General features: G+C 49.4%; 3 protein-coding genes across 4 annotated transcripts in view; 1 reads left to right on the top strand and 2 right to left on the bottom strand.

Moving 5' to 3' along the window:
* Akna (AT-hook transcription factor) overlaps positions 1-3,062 on the top strand; it is a 51,164-nt gene extending 48,102 nt beyond the window's left edge. For both annotated transcript variants that reach the window (XM_090330488.1, XM_090330487.1), the window contains exon 22: positions 1,993-3,062. In XM_090330488.1, coding sequence (XP_090186614.1) covers positions 1,993-2,224 — 232 coding nt within the window. In that variant the 3' untranslated portion in view covers positions 2,225-3,062. The remainder of the gene's footprint in view (positions 1-1,992) is intronic.
* Positions 3,063-4,412: 1,350 nt separating this feature from the next.
* Positions 4,413-6,769, bottom strand: LOC150065824 (alpha-1-acid glycoprotein 1-like). Its single transcript, XM_090330486.1, has 6 exons — positions 6,629-6,769; positions 6,144-6,286; positions 5,909-5,979; positions 5,636-5,743; positions 5,410-5,513; positions 4,413-4,578 (listed from the first exon to the last, which is right to left on the bottom strand). The coding sequence occupies exons 1-6, from the start codon at positions 6,740-6,742 to the stop codon at positions 4,513-4,515; spliced, it is 606 nt and encodes a 201-aa protein (XP_090186612.1). The 5' UTR covers positions 6,743-6,769; the 3' UTR covers positions 4,413-4,512.
* Positions 6,770-13,851: 7,082 nt separating this feature from the next.
* Col27a1 (collagen type XXVII alpha 1 chain) overlaps positions 13,852-16,496 on the bottom strand; it is a 109,987-nt gene continuing 107,342 nt past the window's right edge. The window contains exon 61 of the mRNA XM_090330485.1: positions 13,852-15,652. Within this exon, the coding sequence (XP_090186611.1) occupies positions 15,506-15,652 (147 nt within the window). The 3' untranslated portion in view covers positions 13,852-15,505. The remainder of the gene's footprint in view (positions 15,653-16,496) is intronic.

The following is a 16,496-nucleotide window of genomic DNA, read 5'->3' as shown; positions in this document are numbered from 1 at the left end:
CGACTTTTTTCTATGTATGTGGTACCAAGGAATCGAACCCGGGTCTTCATGCATGCTAGGCAAGCACTTTAACCACTAGGCCAAACTCCCGGCCCCGACTCCTGATCTAATTCTTGCAGTCACTCAACAAACTCCCAGTGCTCTCTGCTGTCAGATATCGCTTGGCCCTAGAGACCCAGCAGAGAAGTAAGCTTGCATGAAGACCCTGTCCCTCAGAATCGATGGCTTCTTGGGGACCAAGAAACCTAACCATCTTCCATTTCCTTGTGGGCAAGGAGAATTGAGGGGGAGTACTTGGGGGTTCTGGAGGAGCCACGCAGCTAGTACGGACATTCCTGTGGTCCCCACTTTCATCTCCTGTTTCTCTCATCTTACATTCATGGCATATTTGTCACCATGAGCGATGCAGTTTAAATGCATCCTGTGTCCTTTACATCTGGTTTTTCCTGTGCTTTCTATCCCAATCCAGTGCCCCCACCTTTTATCATCTCCCTCTGATTCCTTTTGTTGTTAGGGCTTGCCCTCTCTCCGATGCCCCTGGCATCTCAAGATGGTGCAGAGGGTAGAGGAACCATATACCACATGAGTTTCAGAGTCCTACAGAGTACTTTCCTCTGAGCCTTGGTTTCCCCATCTGCTCAGGGGGGGAAAGGATGGTCTGTGTCACGTGCGTTGCTGTGTGCTGTGCTTCGCTGCGCAGTGAGTCATTTAGGACTTGGTCACAGGTGGCCATACACCGCTGGCAGCCTGTGACATTTGGACAACAAGTGCTGACAAGAGCAAATGCCTCATTCTCTCAGGGTGTGATTGAGCCCAGCCGGCCTGCGTAGCTGGCTTCTGCGCCCTCTTGGCAGGTCTTTGCTCCAGCAGTGATGACACCCATTATCTGGCATGCTGCACACTTTTGCATGGGCTCCCTGTTGCTGGACAGGGAAAGCTTTATTTGGAATTTGGTAACCCCTGGGGTCCCTCACTGTGCTGAGGACAGTTGAGAAAAGGCAGCCAGGTGCCATCACGAAGCCTGGCTAGCCAGCAGCAGCTGAATGACCTTGGACAGGTCACTTTGTCCTAATGCCTCATTTCTTCCCCTGGGAAAAGGGGTACAAGCCCCATGGGGGGGTGGAATAAGTGAACAAATGCACTGAAGGCCCATTGTGAGGAACAGGAGTCAGTAACCACAGGACTTCTGGTACAGCTAGATTTGGGGTGTTGCTGCTCCCTACTTCCACCGACTGGTCAGCAGGGCTGAGACTACTCGGTGGACCCGACCAGTGCTTAGGGGTTGGGGGACGGGAGGGGAGGGACGCAAAGCTCAGTGATCCTCTGCTGCCACCTGCTGGTCACCAGCCTGTAGATCCTGTGCAGAGGCTTTCCAGTACTTGTAGCTTCTTCCCCAGAGGAAGATTTGGGGAACTTTCACACCAAGCTTGGTCATCATCTGAGCAGAGAGCGCAGTTTGCTGTTCATCAGCAGGGGCTCACTTGCTGGTTAGAATATGTTCCAGTTGCTGGGTGAGTGAGGTGTTGGGATGTGAACCCATCACCGCCCCTTTTAGCCTATGCCTAGTTTCAGCTGTTTACTGTGGCCTGGCATTCCAAGGGTTTCTTTTCAGCATGAGTTTTCTGGTTGGCTCTACCCTGGAAGGTAGCTAAGTATGGACATTGAGAAGCTTTCAGTGGGGTGTGGTCATGCATACCTGTAATCCCTGAACTGGGGAGGGCAAAGCAGGATCATGAGATCAAGGTTAGCCTGGGCTATATGGTGAGACCCTGTCAAGGCAAGGGAAGATAAAGGGAAGGAAGGGAAAGGAACAGAAAGAAAGGAGATCTTATCCAGGGGTCCACAGTTATGGGTCTGGGGACCTGAAATGAGCTTCTCAGACCCAAGGCCTAGTGACCAGTGGCCCAGGGGCTAAGAAGGAAATGGATTCCTGACAGTTCTTGATTTGCCAGCTTTCCCATGCTGACCAGCACCGTTTGCTTCTCTTCCCAGGTACTATGCGTCCCCAGCAGCTACCTCAGCCCCTGCGGGCTCCTCCCAGCCAGCCCGGGCCCAACGACATTCTATTCAACTGGACCTGGATGAGCTGGATGAGCTGCAGGCAGCCCTGAGCCAGGCTGTGCAGGCTGCCGAGAACGTGCGCTCCACCACCCGCCACATGAGCCACTCACTGGCTACTGGCCTGCGCCAGGCCCGGGGCCTGCGGGGTTCCTGCCTCTTCTGATTCCTGGATGCCCCCAAGATAGAGGGTGACAGGCAGGCAGCCCTGCTGTCCCCAGCTTGATGTCAGCTACAGTCGGTGATCCCTGGAAGGTCCCCCTGTCCCCAGAGGGACCACTTGCCCACTCTGTCTGGTGTGCTTAAAAGGGGGAATTGCCAGCCTAGGACTATAATAGACTTCTGGCCCATCCAGCAGCTGCCATCTCTGTCCGGATGGAGCCTCTGGGACTCTCCACTCCTGCACTTGTCCATCACCTGCCAATAACACGTGTCTTACGCCCAGCTGGACAGCCTGTCTCTATGCTAGAGAGGTGTCCTTCTCTCTGATCCTCCTTCAAAGGCCAGGGTGGAATGGCAGGGCAGCCTCACCCTTCTGTAAGTGACCCAGCCACTTGGGGACACAGATCTCCAGGGAGGGGCCTGACTCTCAGAGACTAGGGAATCATTGTGGGGATCACTGGGGAACCTGAGGATGGAGAGCCCGGGGAGGCATGGGCTCAGATCCTCCAGTGTCCTGGGCTTCCCCGCTGGCCCACAGATGGAAGGAGACCCATATTGGTCCAGGACGCCATCCACCCCTGTATCTCAGTACCTGTCAAGGCATGAGAGCTTTCTAGAGATTTCAGTGGCATTTGCCAACCAGATACCCACCTGAGAAACGTCAGGGGCCACAACACAAGTTGTCTCCCTTTCCCAGCACTCCCTACCTGTAGCAGCAATACCTCAGCATTTCTAGTGGTTGTGTACGTGGGTAGAACAGCTATTTGTATATTTTGGGCATTTTAAAAATCTATTTTCTTTATGAGAATTAAATGAAGCAGAATGAATTATGATCTGAAAAAGGCAAGCAAAAGCAATTTTTTTTGGGGGGGAAGTCGCTTGTATCTGTGGTGTGTGTTGTATACTTCTTGTTTCCAAAGTCAAGATTATGGGCAGAAAAAAATATAAAAAGTGACCTTGGCCAAAGCCTTCCTCCATTTCCTGGCTTTCCCTTCCTCTGCTGGCTTCTACTTCCCTGTCTTGCCTGTTGCCTGTTTCAGAACTTACACCCTTTCTTCTCCTGGCTAGGCCATCTTGCCAAGGCCCCAGTGGTTCTGAAGTCGGAGACCTGTGTGTGAGATACAGCAGGATGGTCACCGGAGCTCATATCCAGCCCCTCCTTCCCCTGCTCCACCCCTGGTGTAAATCAAAACCAGTGTAGCCTATACCACCCCATCCTAGGTCCTCACTCTACCTCTAGTGCAGGTGATCTGGACAACTTTGAACCTGGTGTGTTTGGTTCAATGTCCATATTTTGGCTTTTTCCTGTATGGTGTCTACCTCTCTACACCTATGCATAGTTCAAGTTTGAGGTGATGAGGGGATGGGGGAACGGTTGAAAATGACACCAGGCTGAGCTATGTTGAAGATGATGCTGTCATCAGCAGTGCCTCTGTCTCTGTCAAGCAGAGGATGCTGGGGGCTGGATCCAGAGGGAGGCAAGTGGTGCTGGCATCAGGGCTGAGCACAGAGCATGGTGGAGGTGCTATACAGCTCATCCTGTCACTCTGGCTTGGGGTGTGTGTGCAGGAGAGGGCCGCACAATTCACACCCCACCTTCCCTGCTGACTGGTTGGTCTGGCATGTCCAAGCGAGAACGTCAGGGTGGCAGGCCCTTCCTTGTATTCCTGGACACCAGGGTGTGAGCTCTGGGTGTGCCACTGTGTGGACCAGGCCTGGGACATGGTGTCAAATCCATTCCACACACAGGTGCAAGTTAGATGTCAGCCCATCCCGGGTGTCCTTTCTTCTAGGCCCCCTGGGGAGCCTCTTGGGAACACTCAACAGTAGTACCCAGGGCCTCTGTGTCACCTGTCCTTCCCTGAGTCTCTTGTTCCTACCTCCCCTCTGACTCCTCCCTCCACCCTCCTCCCCAGGTAGCCAGGGTGGTGAGTCTGAAGGAAGGGCTGTGATGTGCTCTCCCTCACTGGCCTGCCTTGGGTCTTCTCCAGGTTCCTCAAATTCATCCTCTCAGGTTTTTGGCTTGCAGAAAGAATGAAGGTTTTATCCAGCTTCTAAGCCCAGCTCAGATGCCTCTTGTGGGAAGCCTTCCCGTATTTCCCCTGCAGAGGACTCCTGGCAGCCAAGCTAAGTCTGCTGGACCCAGCTAGCCTGCACTCATGACAGAATAAATGAATGAATGACAAATGAGCTATTACACGCAGAAGTTTAACTGGTTGGCGGGGAGGACAGAGGCACCGAGGGTGGATGGAGGGTGAGGACCCCCAGATGCTGACCCGAGGCAGCGGCTTCCTAAGGCTCCACTGCCTTCTTCCTGTCCTGCTCTTGCTGCTTCTGCATCTGCTGCATACACCGATCCTAGGAGACAGTGAGGAAGAAGCCTGGTGATGGGAGAACGCAGGGTCTGTAGAACTAGACTCCCGTCCTCTTCCCTGGAGGTCCGGGGCAGGTCACCTCCCTGGGGGCTTCACCCTAGGATGGGGGCTGAACCCCTTTCCACATGGCTAGAATTTTCCAGACACAGACCATAGGGCCCCCATACCATGTCTGCTGATCACTACTCGCCTATGAAGCAACTGTGCCCAGGGCTGCTGAGTGACCCATGACAGACCCCCTACCAGGTTGTGACCAGACTAGCCCAAGGCCAGTGTCCATGTCCTAGATACTTTCAAGGAGCCTGGCACTGGTGGTCAACAGAGGAGGACCTCAGGTGGCAGGCAGAGGGAGATTTTTATTTCTTAAACTTCCTGATACTGAACTCAGGGCCTCGTAGTTGCTTGATTGGTGGTTGACCACTTAAGTCACGCTTCCAGCCCAGCTTTTTGCTGGTTTGAGAATCTTTCATATTTGCCTGCCTTACCTTGCAGGAACTCAGCTGGGCCCTCATAGTCCCACCCATAGTCTCACAGCCATCCCTGCAGGGGACATCTGGTGGCTCATGCCTGTAATCCTAGCTACTCAGAAGACAGATCTGAGGATAGTAGTTCAAAGGTAGCCTAGGAAGCAAAGTCTGTGAGACTCTTATCTCCAATTAACTATCAGAAAACTGGAATTGGTGCTGTGACTCAAAGTGGTAGAGCTCCATGACCAACAACAACAAAAAAAAGCAAGAGACTTGCTAGGCCGTGCAGTCTTGGTGAACTGCTTTCCCTCTCTGGGCTTCTCCCCTGCTCCATCGCTCTTGTTTACCTTTTTCCAGTCCACATATGTGATTTCTGTCTTGCATAAGCCAGCGGCAGTGGTTGCATCCTCAAACTCCTTCAGCTGTTCCAGGGTGATGTACGGCTTATGGCCTGCAGAGGGGTCAGGTGCAGGAGGCTGGGCGAAGAGGCTGCAGGCTCCCAGTGGTGGCCAGGCAGATCTGGGATGGGAGCTGGAGGGCAAGGCTGGCAGGAGCAAATCTGGGGCTACCTACCGTAGAAGGAGATTCCGCGGTTCTGCTCATCTTCCAAGGAGAAGGCAAGCATGAAGCTGTCGGGGTCTCTGGGCAGCAACAGGAGAGCTAAGTGTTCTGTGTTCCCTTCTGCAGAAGGAAGAGCCTCAGGGTGAGATGGGGATGGAGGGGGGCAGTGCCACGGTCCCTGTCATGGGGCAGGCCTCAAGAAGTCTTTAGTTCTGCCTGCCTTCTTCAGCTGGCCTACCCCCTCACCCCCACACAACCCTCACCCTTACCGGGCCTGGCCCTCACCAAATTTGGAAAGAGTTCCGTTGTCTCTCTGGACTCTCAAGTTGGTGATGTTAAGGATGCATCTGTGCTCCCTGAAGACAGACAAAAAAGAGGACAGTCAAGGAGAGGTGGTTACAACAGCACAGGGACTAGGGTGGAAAGAAACTGGCAATGGGCCTTCTCCAGTCCCTAAGCAGAGAGACCTTGCTCGGATTTGGGGTATCTAGGAGGGGACGGGGTGGCTGTGGGAACTTACATGGTCTGGTACTCTCTGATCAGTATCGTATCCTCTGTCAGGTTGGGATCTAAGTCAAAGAATTCTGCCTGAATTGCTTCTGCGGATTGCTTGTACACAGGGTTACGAAAGGCTGAGCCCAAGAAGAACCACCTGCCTGAGAGCTGTGGAGAGGTGGGCCGGGGGCCCCCTGTCAACAGACAGCAATGGCCAGCCCATGGGCAGGACGGGGAAAACCGAAGTCCCAGGCCAGGCAAGGAAGGGCATGCACAAACTCATCCAGAGGACCATATGTTTCCTGGGCAAGCCGTTTCCATGTCCACTACAGAGGGGCTTGATAGTAGGAGACAGGGGCCATCAGAATCCCCAAGCTCATCACAACATCACCCAACTACCCACAAAGAAAAAAAAAAGGGCAGAGCCACAAGGCAGATTGAGCCAGCGAGATGAAGCCAAGAGGGGCAGCAGCTGCCCAAGCTCTCGGGCCCCATGCTCCAGGCACTCACCCGCTCCAGCGTGGCATTGGTGATAGGTATGGCTGTGAGGTTGGTGAGTGCAGGGTTGTGAGCCTCCAGGAATGGCAGGAGGCTCAGGACAGCAAGGGCTCCAAGCAGTGCCATCTGGACAAGAAGAGCCAGGCTGATCTGGTGGCTGAAGGGGGCAATGACCTTTATACCATGATTGGGGCAGGGCAAGGGTCTGTTTAGAACTGTGGAGCAATTGTGCTAGGGCTTGAGAAATACATTGTGCAATACCTTTCTGTGCCACTTCCAGGGCCAGGTCCCTGAGCCTAAGCATCCAGCTTTATTCAAGGTCATGGTCAAGGTTAAGTGTGGGGGGGTGCATTGGACACACTTGACTCCATGGATTTCAATAGGGGGTCCTTGGACAGCCATCTCAGATTCGCAGCTAATTCCTAGCCTACTAAAATGCCAGATTTGAGAGGGACCCAGACCCAGATCAAATGCTGAAAGAACCATAGAAAAGTCTTAGATTAGAGTAGGGGGTTGTATTTATGGGGCTGTTGGGGGCTGGCTGCTGACTGAGGGCAAAAACAACTGTGAACACACATCCAGCGTCCTGGGCTCTCACCCCAGAACATCCAGGAAATAATGTGTCAGCCAGGAAATGATCTCTGGCTTGTCTCTGCCACCCCAGCACAGAGCAGAGCGTGCCTTACTATATGTCCCCTACATGGCCCTGGGAACAAGGCCCATTTCTCAGTGCCCAGAAAAAGATCTCATAGTCTATTTGCATTTCTTCCTGACAGGGCCAAATGAAGAAATACTTTCCAAAATGTGTAACTACAGTGCAGTTCTGTGCTCATATTCATGCCACATTTCATTGTATATTTATTTCATGTTCTCATGCGATCTCTATTTAGAATTTTGTGTGGATAGGTGCTGGGGCCTGAATTCAGAGCTTTTTCACTCAGAGATAGCACGGTCTACCCCTTAAACCACAGTTCCACTTCTGGCTTTTTCCTGGTTCATTAGAAAAGTCTCACCAACTTTCCTGCCCAGGCTGGTTTCAAACTGGCATCCTCAGATCTCAGTGTCCACAGTAATTAGAATTCATAGGCGTGAGCCATGGGTGCGTGGCTGTGGTTAGAATTGGAATGAGTGGGCAATATTTCCTCTTGCTACTATATTCTGTGTGCTTCTCTTTCTTTACACCTGTAATTTATGTTTTCTGTCGTTGGTATACATTGGGCAACAGATTCCCTTCTAAAATGACCCACCTACACAGTGTGTGAGTTACTGTAGCTTGTCCAGACAACTTCACAGTAATGGTATAGTCAAAATGGAGATATACGTTATAGCATTGTTCTACACAAACTTATGGCTTGAGAATAAAAGGAGAAAAACTAATGATGCATTTAACATTTGAGAAATCTTAAGAAGAGAGAGAGACAGAAAGACAGAGAGGGAGTGCAGCTGTAGTAAAAACAAATAGTAAATGACTCCATTTGAATGAAGTCCTACGGTCACATGGATGAATCTCTACCAGTCTGAATGAGATGGTGCTTGCGCATGACTGCAAAAGGGTCCTCTGGGCCTTGCTCCATGAAAGAGGCTCACTCTGCATGTGCTCACAGATGTACCAGTTATCAGGATAGAAACGCTCTTTAAAAATCTCTATTCTAACTCAATAACGTTGACCAAGCAGAGAAAACAAAAGATGAAAAACTTATTAAAAACCTAATGATTTTAATATTATCACAAATTGGGGATGCACAAGTGAATTTCTCCATGTCCTTGTCAGAACTAGAAACTCCATTCTATTTGGTTCCATTCTGTTCCTTCATCCCTATCCTATGTCTTTTTCTTTTCTTTTTGGCCAAATGAATTTTGCTAGATATTTTCTGCCTTTGCAGTGCTTTGATTTGAGGCTTAGAAAAATGTGTGGTGTTGATGAAGGTGCCTGAGTACAGGGGAGAGAGAGACAGAGACAGATACAGAGACAGAGAGCCAACAAGCCAGAGAGAGACAGAGAACAGAGAAAGAGAGAGAAAGGGAGAGAGAAATGGAGAAAAGGGGGGATGGAGAGGGAGAGAGAGAGAGGGAATGAAGGAGAGAAAGAGAAAGAGAGAGAGGGGGAGAAAGAGAGAGAGAGAGAGAGAGAGAGAGAGAGAGAGAGAGAGAGAGAGAGAGAGAGAGAGAGAGAGAGAGAGAGAGAGGAGAGAATAAATCACACAGAAGCTTGGTTATCTCTTGGGACCCAGGGCAGTGACACACAGTCTGAATCTCTGGCTGTCACAGCCAGCACTATCCTGGCTCTGGGAAACAATTCCGCACAGCTGACACGATCCTCGAACCTTTAGACCCATATGTCCACATCCCCATGCTTTGTGAGAGATGTTGGCACTGGATCTTGAGACCCATGCTTCCCAGGGCTACCTGGAGATGGGAGACCAAACAGGATGAGTGCGTTCACCTGTCCTTCTCCATCAGGGCAGTAACTTCACTCTCTCTGAGTTGCTGCGAGGCAGCGATCTTGCAGCACAGGCTGGGGAAAGCTTCCTGAGGTGGAAACAGTCAGCTTCTGCAGCCGTTGCAGAAGGCATCGGAGAGGCATATGGATATACTAAATCATTCCCACAGCTCCTGAGCATGTGCGTGGATGGACAGAGAGACTAGGTGTTCTGCAAGAATCTGATGCCATCTTGCAAAGTTGAAAATGAGATTCAAAGATCAGCTCAGACAATCAGAGATGTAACCTTGAGCTGTTTCAAATGGTGGTCCTCGAGGGGTTCTATTGACTGAAATTCTTAGCCAACCCTTTATATCCTGTCTCTCTATCTGACCCTGACACAATGTCAATAGTTTGTCAGAGGGACTGGGAGTGTGGCCAAGTGGTAGAGTGTTTGCCTAGCATGCACAAAGCCCTGGGTTCAATTCCTTGATACCACAGTCACAGAAAAAGCCAGAAATGGTGCTGTGGCTCAAGTGGTAGAGTGCTGGCCTTGAAAGGCCAAGGACAATGCCCAGACTCTGAGTTCTAGCCTCAGACTGGCCAATAAAAGAAGTTTGTCAGAAAGAAAGAGACAGAAAGTCGGGTGCTGGTAGCTCATGCCTGTAATCCTAGCTACTCAGGTGACTGAGATCTGAGGATCGTAATTCAAGGCCAGCCCAGGTAGGAAAGTCTGTGAGACTCTTATCTCCAATTAACCACCAAAACCAGAAGTGGAGCCGTGGCTCAAAGGGTAGAGTGTTAGCTTTGAGCACGAGAGCTCGGGGATAGTGTACAGGCCCTGAGTTCAAACCCCACAACCCAAAATAATAACAAAAAAGGAAGGAAGGAAGGAAGGAAGGAAGGAAGGAAGGAAGGAAGGAAGGAAGAAAAGAGGGAGGGAGGGAGGGAGGGGGTAGGGAGGGAAAGGGAAGGGAAGGGAAGGAGAGGGAGGGAGGGAAACAGTCCCACAAACTATTGAGGGTGGTTGATGAAGCACTCTCCTGGCTGTGTGTACTTAACTGCTTGATGCCTAGACACTTCCACTGAGAAAAGGGAGATAAGAATTGGATTGACTTCACTGGCTTGTTCTTGTTTAGGGAATGCTGATAAATGGGAAGAAATGCTCTTCTTTATGTGGTCCCTGATACAGCAATTACCACCATCAATCATATGACACTCTGAGCAGGGGGCAGAGAAAGCCAGGTAGATGCCAGGCTGAGTTCCTGGTCTAGAGATTCTTCTTTTATCTCAGCAGCCATGGAAAAATCCTTAGGCTAAACCCATGAATTTTTTTGCCAGCCTTGGGGCTTGAACTCAGGGCCTGGGTATTGTCCTTGGGCATTTCCTCAAGGCTAGTGCTCTACTACTTGAGCCGCAGCACCATTTCTGGTATTGAGGAATAGAACCAGGGTCTTCATACATGCTACGCAAGCACTCTACCACTAGGCCAAACTTCTGGCCCCTGAACCCATGGCTCTAACTAGGAACTCTGTGGCTGGGGAACTAATACACAGAAAAGAAGGTTTGCCCAAGTTCAAATCCTGTTTTGTAATCTTGGGCAATGATGATACAGCTTCTTTAGATTTCAGTTCTCCTGTCTGAAAACCTTCTACCTGATATGGCTTTAAACTATGATCCTTAGTCCTCAGCTTCCTGAATAGCAGGAATTTACAGGCACTTGGCTGATTCTGAAATTCATACATCAAAATGCAACTGAAGAGTATTCCACATCACATGTTACCACAGCCCTTTCTGTGGCTGGAGGTCAAGATAGGACATACCATCCTTATTTGGCAGAGGGAGAAACTGAGGCCCAGAGAGAGAAGATGACTCACCTGCCTGTGCGCTGCACTAAGCTGGAATTCATTTGCCTCTTTCCTTTCCTCCTCCTTTTCCCATAACCACAGTGCTTGTCACTGCGTGTGGACGGGCATGACTGGAAGTACCACTGTGGAGAGAGCACACACCGGCCCAGTGGGGATGTCCACCCCAGTTCCTTCCTGATACTCATTGTGAAATGGGAGATTGGGAACCATGAACTCTGCCAGTGTAGGGACAGTGGCCTTGTGTACCAAAGCCTGCCAACTACGACTACCGGAAATGAACTGGCCCAGCTCCAGGATCCTCATTATCCTGGTCAGTGAGGGTCAGAAATTGGGCAGAGAGCTGTGGCTGCCACCACTTGACACAACCGCTCTTGTTCCTGAGCTCTGGCACCTGCTTGCTGTCTCTTTCAGTCCAGCCCCTACCACCACCTCCATGGCTTCTAAGTACACTCTGCAGGGGCTTCTCTGATCTCTGGTGGAAGAGAAAAGCTCAGCCAAAAGCTGCTGCAACAACCATACTCCAGGTCTCCTAGCAGCCTGACTTCTCCTGAGCGTTCAACTCCTGCTCTTCAGTGTATACCCATGGCTTATCCTGCTCTCTGGCCTGTGTCCCAGGCTTCTCCATTTTGCCCCACAGCCCAGAGTGAGCACTTTGTGTTCCCAGCATCCAGCTGGCCAGGCCCTGCCCCTGCTAGACTCAGAGCCTTGAGCATGCGCTGCTGTTAGCAATGCTGGCACCACGGCTTGACGTGGAGAAGATGCCCACCAGATGGGCATCAAGAACATGAGCATGAGAGGCATGTGAGCAACCCTTGACGATGCCTTGAGGAGCTTTCTACAGAGCCAATAGACTTGGATGCGAAGCACCTTTTCCATCTACAAAACAATGGGAAGCAACAGAAACAGGTGGGCATCTTTGGGGTATCATGACTACATGACATTCTCAGGAAATATTTCAAGAAATGGGCTGTTGACCTGCATTGATGATGGTTAAAGAAATAAGAAAAGAATATCCTTATCTCTCACTCTCAAGTTTTAAGACTTCAGGCAGTCTCGATATTGAGTTAGAGCTCAGCCTTTTCTTCCCCTAGAGCTACAAGGCTCTCTAGGTCTTGACAGGGTAGCTCCAGAGCTCATGGTCTGAGGTAGGTATCCTCCCATCCCTCACTACTTGACACAGAGAACAGGCCTGGACAGTTGAAAACAGCACAGGTTTCGCAAGCTAACATCCAAGAGTCAAGCACCTGCCTCACAGGGACCACACTCCATGTCCTTGGGTATGAACACAACTGCTTGTGATTTGTGTTCTTCTACAGGAGACGGCAGAGACATTCTGATTCACTTCTTGATTCCAGAAAGGAGTAGATTAAGGACAGAGGTATGTACCAAGCGAGGATCAGGAGACCTGGGTGTCTGGCACCCAGCTACCGAATTTCACATAAACCACAACCATTGTTTCAGTTTATATACATTACATATTATACTATTGATGGTCTGAAATTAACCTTTACCTGGGTACCCTGCATTTTATTTTCCTATCCTGATAGCCCTGTCCCACAGACTTATGCTCTTGTGTTTCTTCTATGGCAGGTGACACTGTGATGTGTCTCTAGAATCTCACAGGCTAGGATTGGAGTCGTGGTTATACCCATAATCTCAGCTCCTTGAGAGACAGCAGAGGGTAGTAGATCATTGCTCAAGGCCAGCCTAAGCAAAGTTAGTAAGAGAACCTATCTGAAAGCAAAAGGACTGGCCATGTGGTCCACATTGTACAGTGTAGACCTTGCCACAGACCAGCTGTCCACCTCCTGATGAATAAAGTGTATGGATTCAGCCAGACATGAGTGCAGCCATCTTGAATTGTGACTGCCCATGAGGGATCTGTTTTTCCTGCAGTGTCTCCCAGTAAACTCTCGAGAGTGGTGTATGGACACTGTGAGGATGTTAGCTTGGATGAAATCATTTTTGCCCTAACACCCCTCCCTCTGATCCAGATTGCAGGGACCTCTTGGTTTGGTACCTGGGACCATATTTCTGTCGATAAGTCCCCGGACAATGGTGGTCTTGGCTCTGTCCACCTCTTTCTTGGTTCATGACAATTTGTGGCAGGTTCTAATATACTGGGGCTAGACTGTCAGCAATACAATGGAATATTAGTCAGCCATAAAAATGAAGTATTGATACATGAAATACATGGGTGCTCTTAGGCATATCATGCTGGGAAGTGACTACAAAAATGGGGTAAGATGTTAGGAAACAAGACGGGAGGGTGGGTGGTCTCACAGCTTGGGACTGTGGTAGATACAATGTAAACTTCACAATAGTTACAATAATAAAGAACTGTTGGCTTTTTCTTTCCATTTTCTCCCTGTTTCTTATTCAGAGACAGAGTCTGTGCACCCTTCATCAAGGGATGTGGTCTTTAGGGTGTCCTGATAAAAAGAAAGTGACAAGCCAGGTTGCTAGTGGCTCACGCCTGTCATCCTAACTACTCAGGAGGCTGAGATCTGAGGATTGCAGTTCGAAGCCAGCTCAGGCAGGAAAGTCCATGAGACTCATCTCCAATTAAACATCCGAAAACTGGGATTGGTGCTATAGTTCAAAGTGGTAGGGTACTCTGAGCAAAGAGCACCTAGGGGACAGCACCTAGGCCCCTGTATCTCAAGCCCAATGACCGACAAAACAACAAAAAACAAAGTGATTACAGAGATACTGGAAGACATGAGTGACTGTCAAGGGATGGGTGGAGCATGAAGGAGAGAGCTGGATATGGCTCAGTGGTAGAGCAATTGTTAAGCATGTGTGAGGACCTGGGTTCCACTCCCAGTATGGTTATGGGAAGCAGAAGTTTGTGAACTGAACATCCACTGGCCATCTTCCTTCTACCACGCCCTCCCAGAAACTGCCTGCAAGTTTTACAGAAAAAGCAAGGGACCCCACAAGTGTCATTCCATTGCCTCAGTTTTCAATATTTATTTAAAATCCAGAAGGGGAGAAGAGAAAGGGAACCCACTGGGTTTGAACACAATGACATAGGGACAGAGACAAACAAGCACATGGAAGAATCCAGAACAAGGGAGGCTGAGGAAAGATGTTTGGCAGCTGGAGGGACACTGCTGAGATGAGCTTAAGCTGCTACAACAAAGATGCACTTTTCTGGAAAGTGCTCAGGCTGGGGTGGGTAGGCGGGTTACGGAGGCGGTAGGAAGGGCAGGCCAGGGTGAGGTATTAAATAGTGAAAATAAAATTCAATTCCCAAAGAGACACAACTTCAACAATACACAGAGACTTTCACAGACACTTTCCCCTTCTAGAAAAATAAGTCCATAGTTAAAAAATAACTTCAAAAATCCAAACTCAGGTTTGCTTTGTGCCATGACACGTGACAATTCTGATCACACCGAATGTCACAGGCAGGTAAAATGCGATGGGCCATGATGTGGGTTCAAGGTAAGGTAGACTGCGTTTGCAAGGGCGGGCTCCCCGAGGTGGACCTGGCTGGGGTGTCATTTCCTGACATGGTTCAGTATTTACATTCTCCCTCCAAGGCTGGCTCTGACCTCTTGCTGCTTTTGGAACTAGATTCTTCAAGATCAAGGTTTCTCTTCTGTGTAGGTCACGAGGCTTTCCAGGATAGGCCCAGCCCTCCAATACCACTTGACCAGAGGTCAGTCATTTTAAAGTCCATAGTTAAAACAGGATAGCTCTCAACTTCCGACTTCTGGTTTCAGATGCTTTTTGTTTTATTGTGCATTCTACTTTTTCCTTCTTTTCATCCCTCCACCCCCTACTTTAGCAGATAGGTGATGCTAGGCAAATCAGAGTGTCCTCAAACTTGGTCATTTGGAGAAGAAAGAAAGATGTAGATGAATACCCACTATCAAAGTCTCTTCAAAGTCTGTGGTAAAAATAGTAGCACCTTCAGAATCTTAAATAGAGTTTTTCTTCTTTTTGTTTTTTTTTCTTTTTCCTTAAAAATACAATTACATACACTACGCAAGACGATGTGAGCACCAGAGGATTCACAGTGGGAGGTAAGTTGGCCTGGGTACTCCAGCCCCATCTTGCCTCCTCCCTACCTCCCGCCACCCCACTGCTCTTTTCTTCCTCACCTCTCTCCCAGGTGACAAAAAAATAGTAACATATCTTTTTTTTGTTTAAATAACATTTCTTACTATATATATACTTCTTTTCTCTCTCTCTTTTTTCATGTCTCCTTTTCTAATATTGCACATCAAAAGCTCCCTGGCAGGGACCAGATGACAAGTTATCACCTTCGTTCCCTCAAGCCAGCTTCAGCATGGGGCTCTTTGGGCAGGGAGCTGGGAGGGCAGGGGACGGCTTCCGAGCTGGGAGATAGGTGGAGGGGACACAGCTGGGTTGTAGCTCAACTTGTTCTGGCTGGCTCTTTGGTTGATCTTTGGGGCTACGTTAGGGTCAGTTGTTCCCAAGACCAGCCCGGGGCCTGTTACTCCCCACCCACTCGCACTGAGCAGACCACAACTGGAGCCTGCCCAGGGGTTCCTGGGCAGAGGGGCCCTGCTCTTGCCTCTGATCCTCTTCCCTTCCCCAGAAGGCCTAGAGGCACCCAGAGGTCAGAGGTTAGAGGAAGCAGGCTGGTCCAACTTCGAGGCGGTACTGCTTCCCAGATGAGGCGGGAGGGAGGTTGTCCACACTGACGATGGGTAGCTGCTGGGGGTCCTGGGTCCTGAAAGTGAAGAGTGTCTGGTGCCAGCGGCCATCGTGGACCTGCAGGTGCAAGAGAAGAGTGCACGTGCTCCCCTCATGTTCTGTGCACATTTCCCATCATCCCTCCCAGTTTTTAATGACAATGTGGCATTCTACTGTTGCAATGACACCCAGAGATGGCGTCCATGTTTTTATTCATCAGCTTACAAGGTTGCAGAACAACTTTAAAAAAACCACTTCTAATGAGATCATGGGGTAAAAATTACACACATCGTGCTAATGTAGTATTCAGCTGTTACCTAGAATCTTTTAAAATGTATGTAAACTCATGTAACCCTTCTATTAATTACAATAAAAATATATGAAAAAAAATAAAATGTATATAATCTTATTGTTATTATCAAGGTGTTCAGAGGAGGTACCGTTTCGTAAGTCAGGTAATAAGGATACATCTTTGTAGACACTATCACCCCTCTGGGAGGATCTTTGCTAGAAAAATGGAAGTACGAATTTCCATGTGGAGATATAAATCTCGGATTTGTATGCCAGGGCTAGCGATAAGAATACTCATATCTCAGCCTCCCAAGAAGCTATGATGACACACGAGCCATAGGCACCTGGCAAACTTTCCTTCCTTCCTTCCTTCCTTCGTTCCTTCCTTCCTTCCTTCCTTCCTTCCTTCCTTCCCTCCCTCCCTCCCTCCCTCCCTCCCTCCCTTCCTTCCCTCCCTCCCTCCCTCCCTTCCTTCCTTCCTTTCTTTTTCCCTCTCTCTCTTTTATCATTATTATTGTTTAGTTGTTATTGTAAAAGTGATATATAGACAGGTTACCATTTCATAAGTCAGGTAATGAGTCCATTTCTTTTTCTGACAATATCACCTCTTCCTTCTCTTAGTTCGAATTTT

The sequence above is a fragment of the Megascapheus bottae genome, chromosome 3, assembly GCF_031878675.1.
Source record: "Megascapheus bottae isolate mThoBot1 chromosome 3, mThoBot2.hap1, whole genome shotgun sequence".
Taxonomy (NCBI): Eukaryota; Metazoa; Chordata; class Mammalia; order Rodentia; family Geomyidae; genus Megascapheus; species Megascapheus bottae.
Note: the sequence above shows the minus strand (reverse complement) of the source record. Positions and strands in the feature narration are given on the sequence as shown.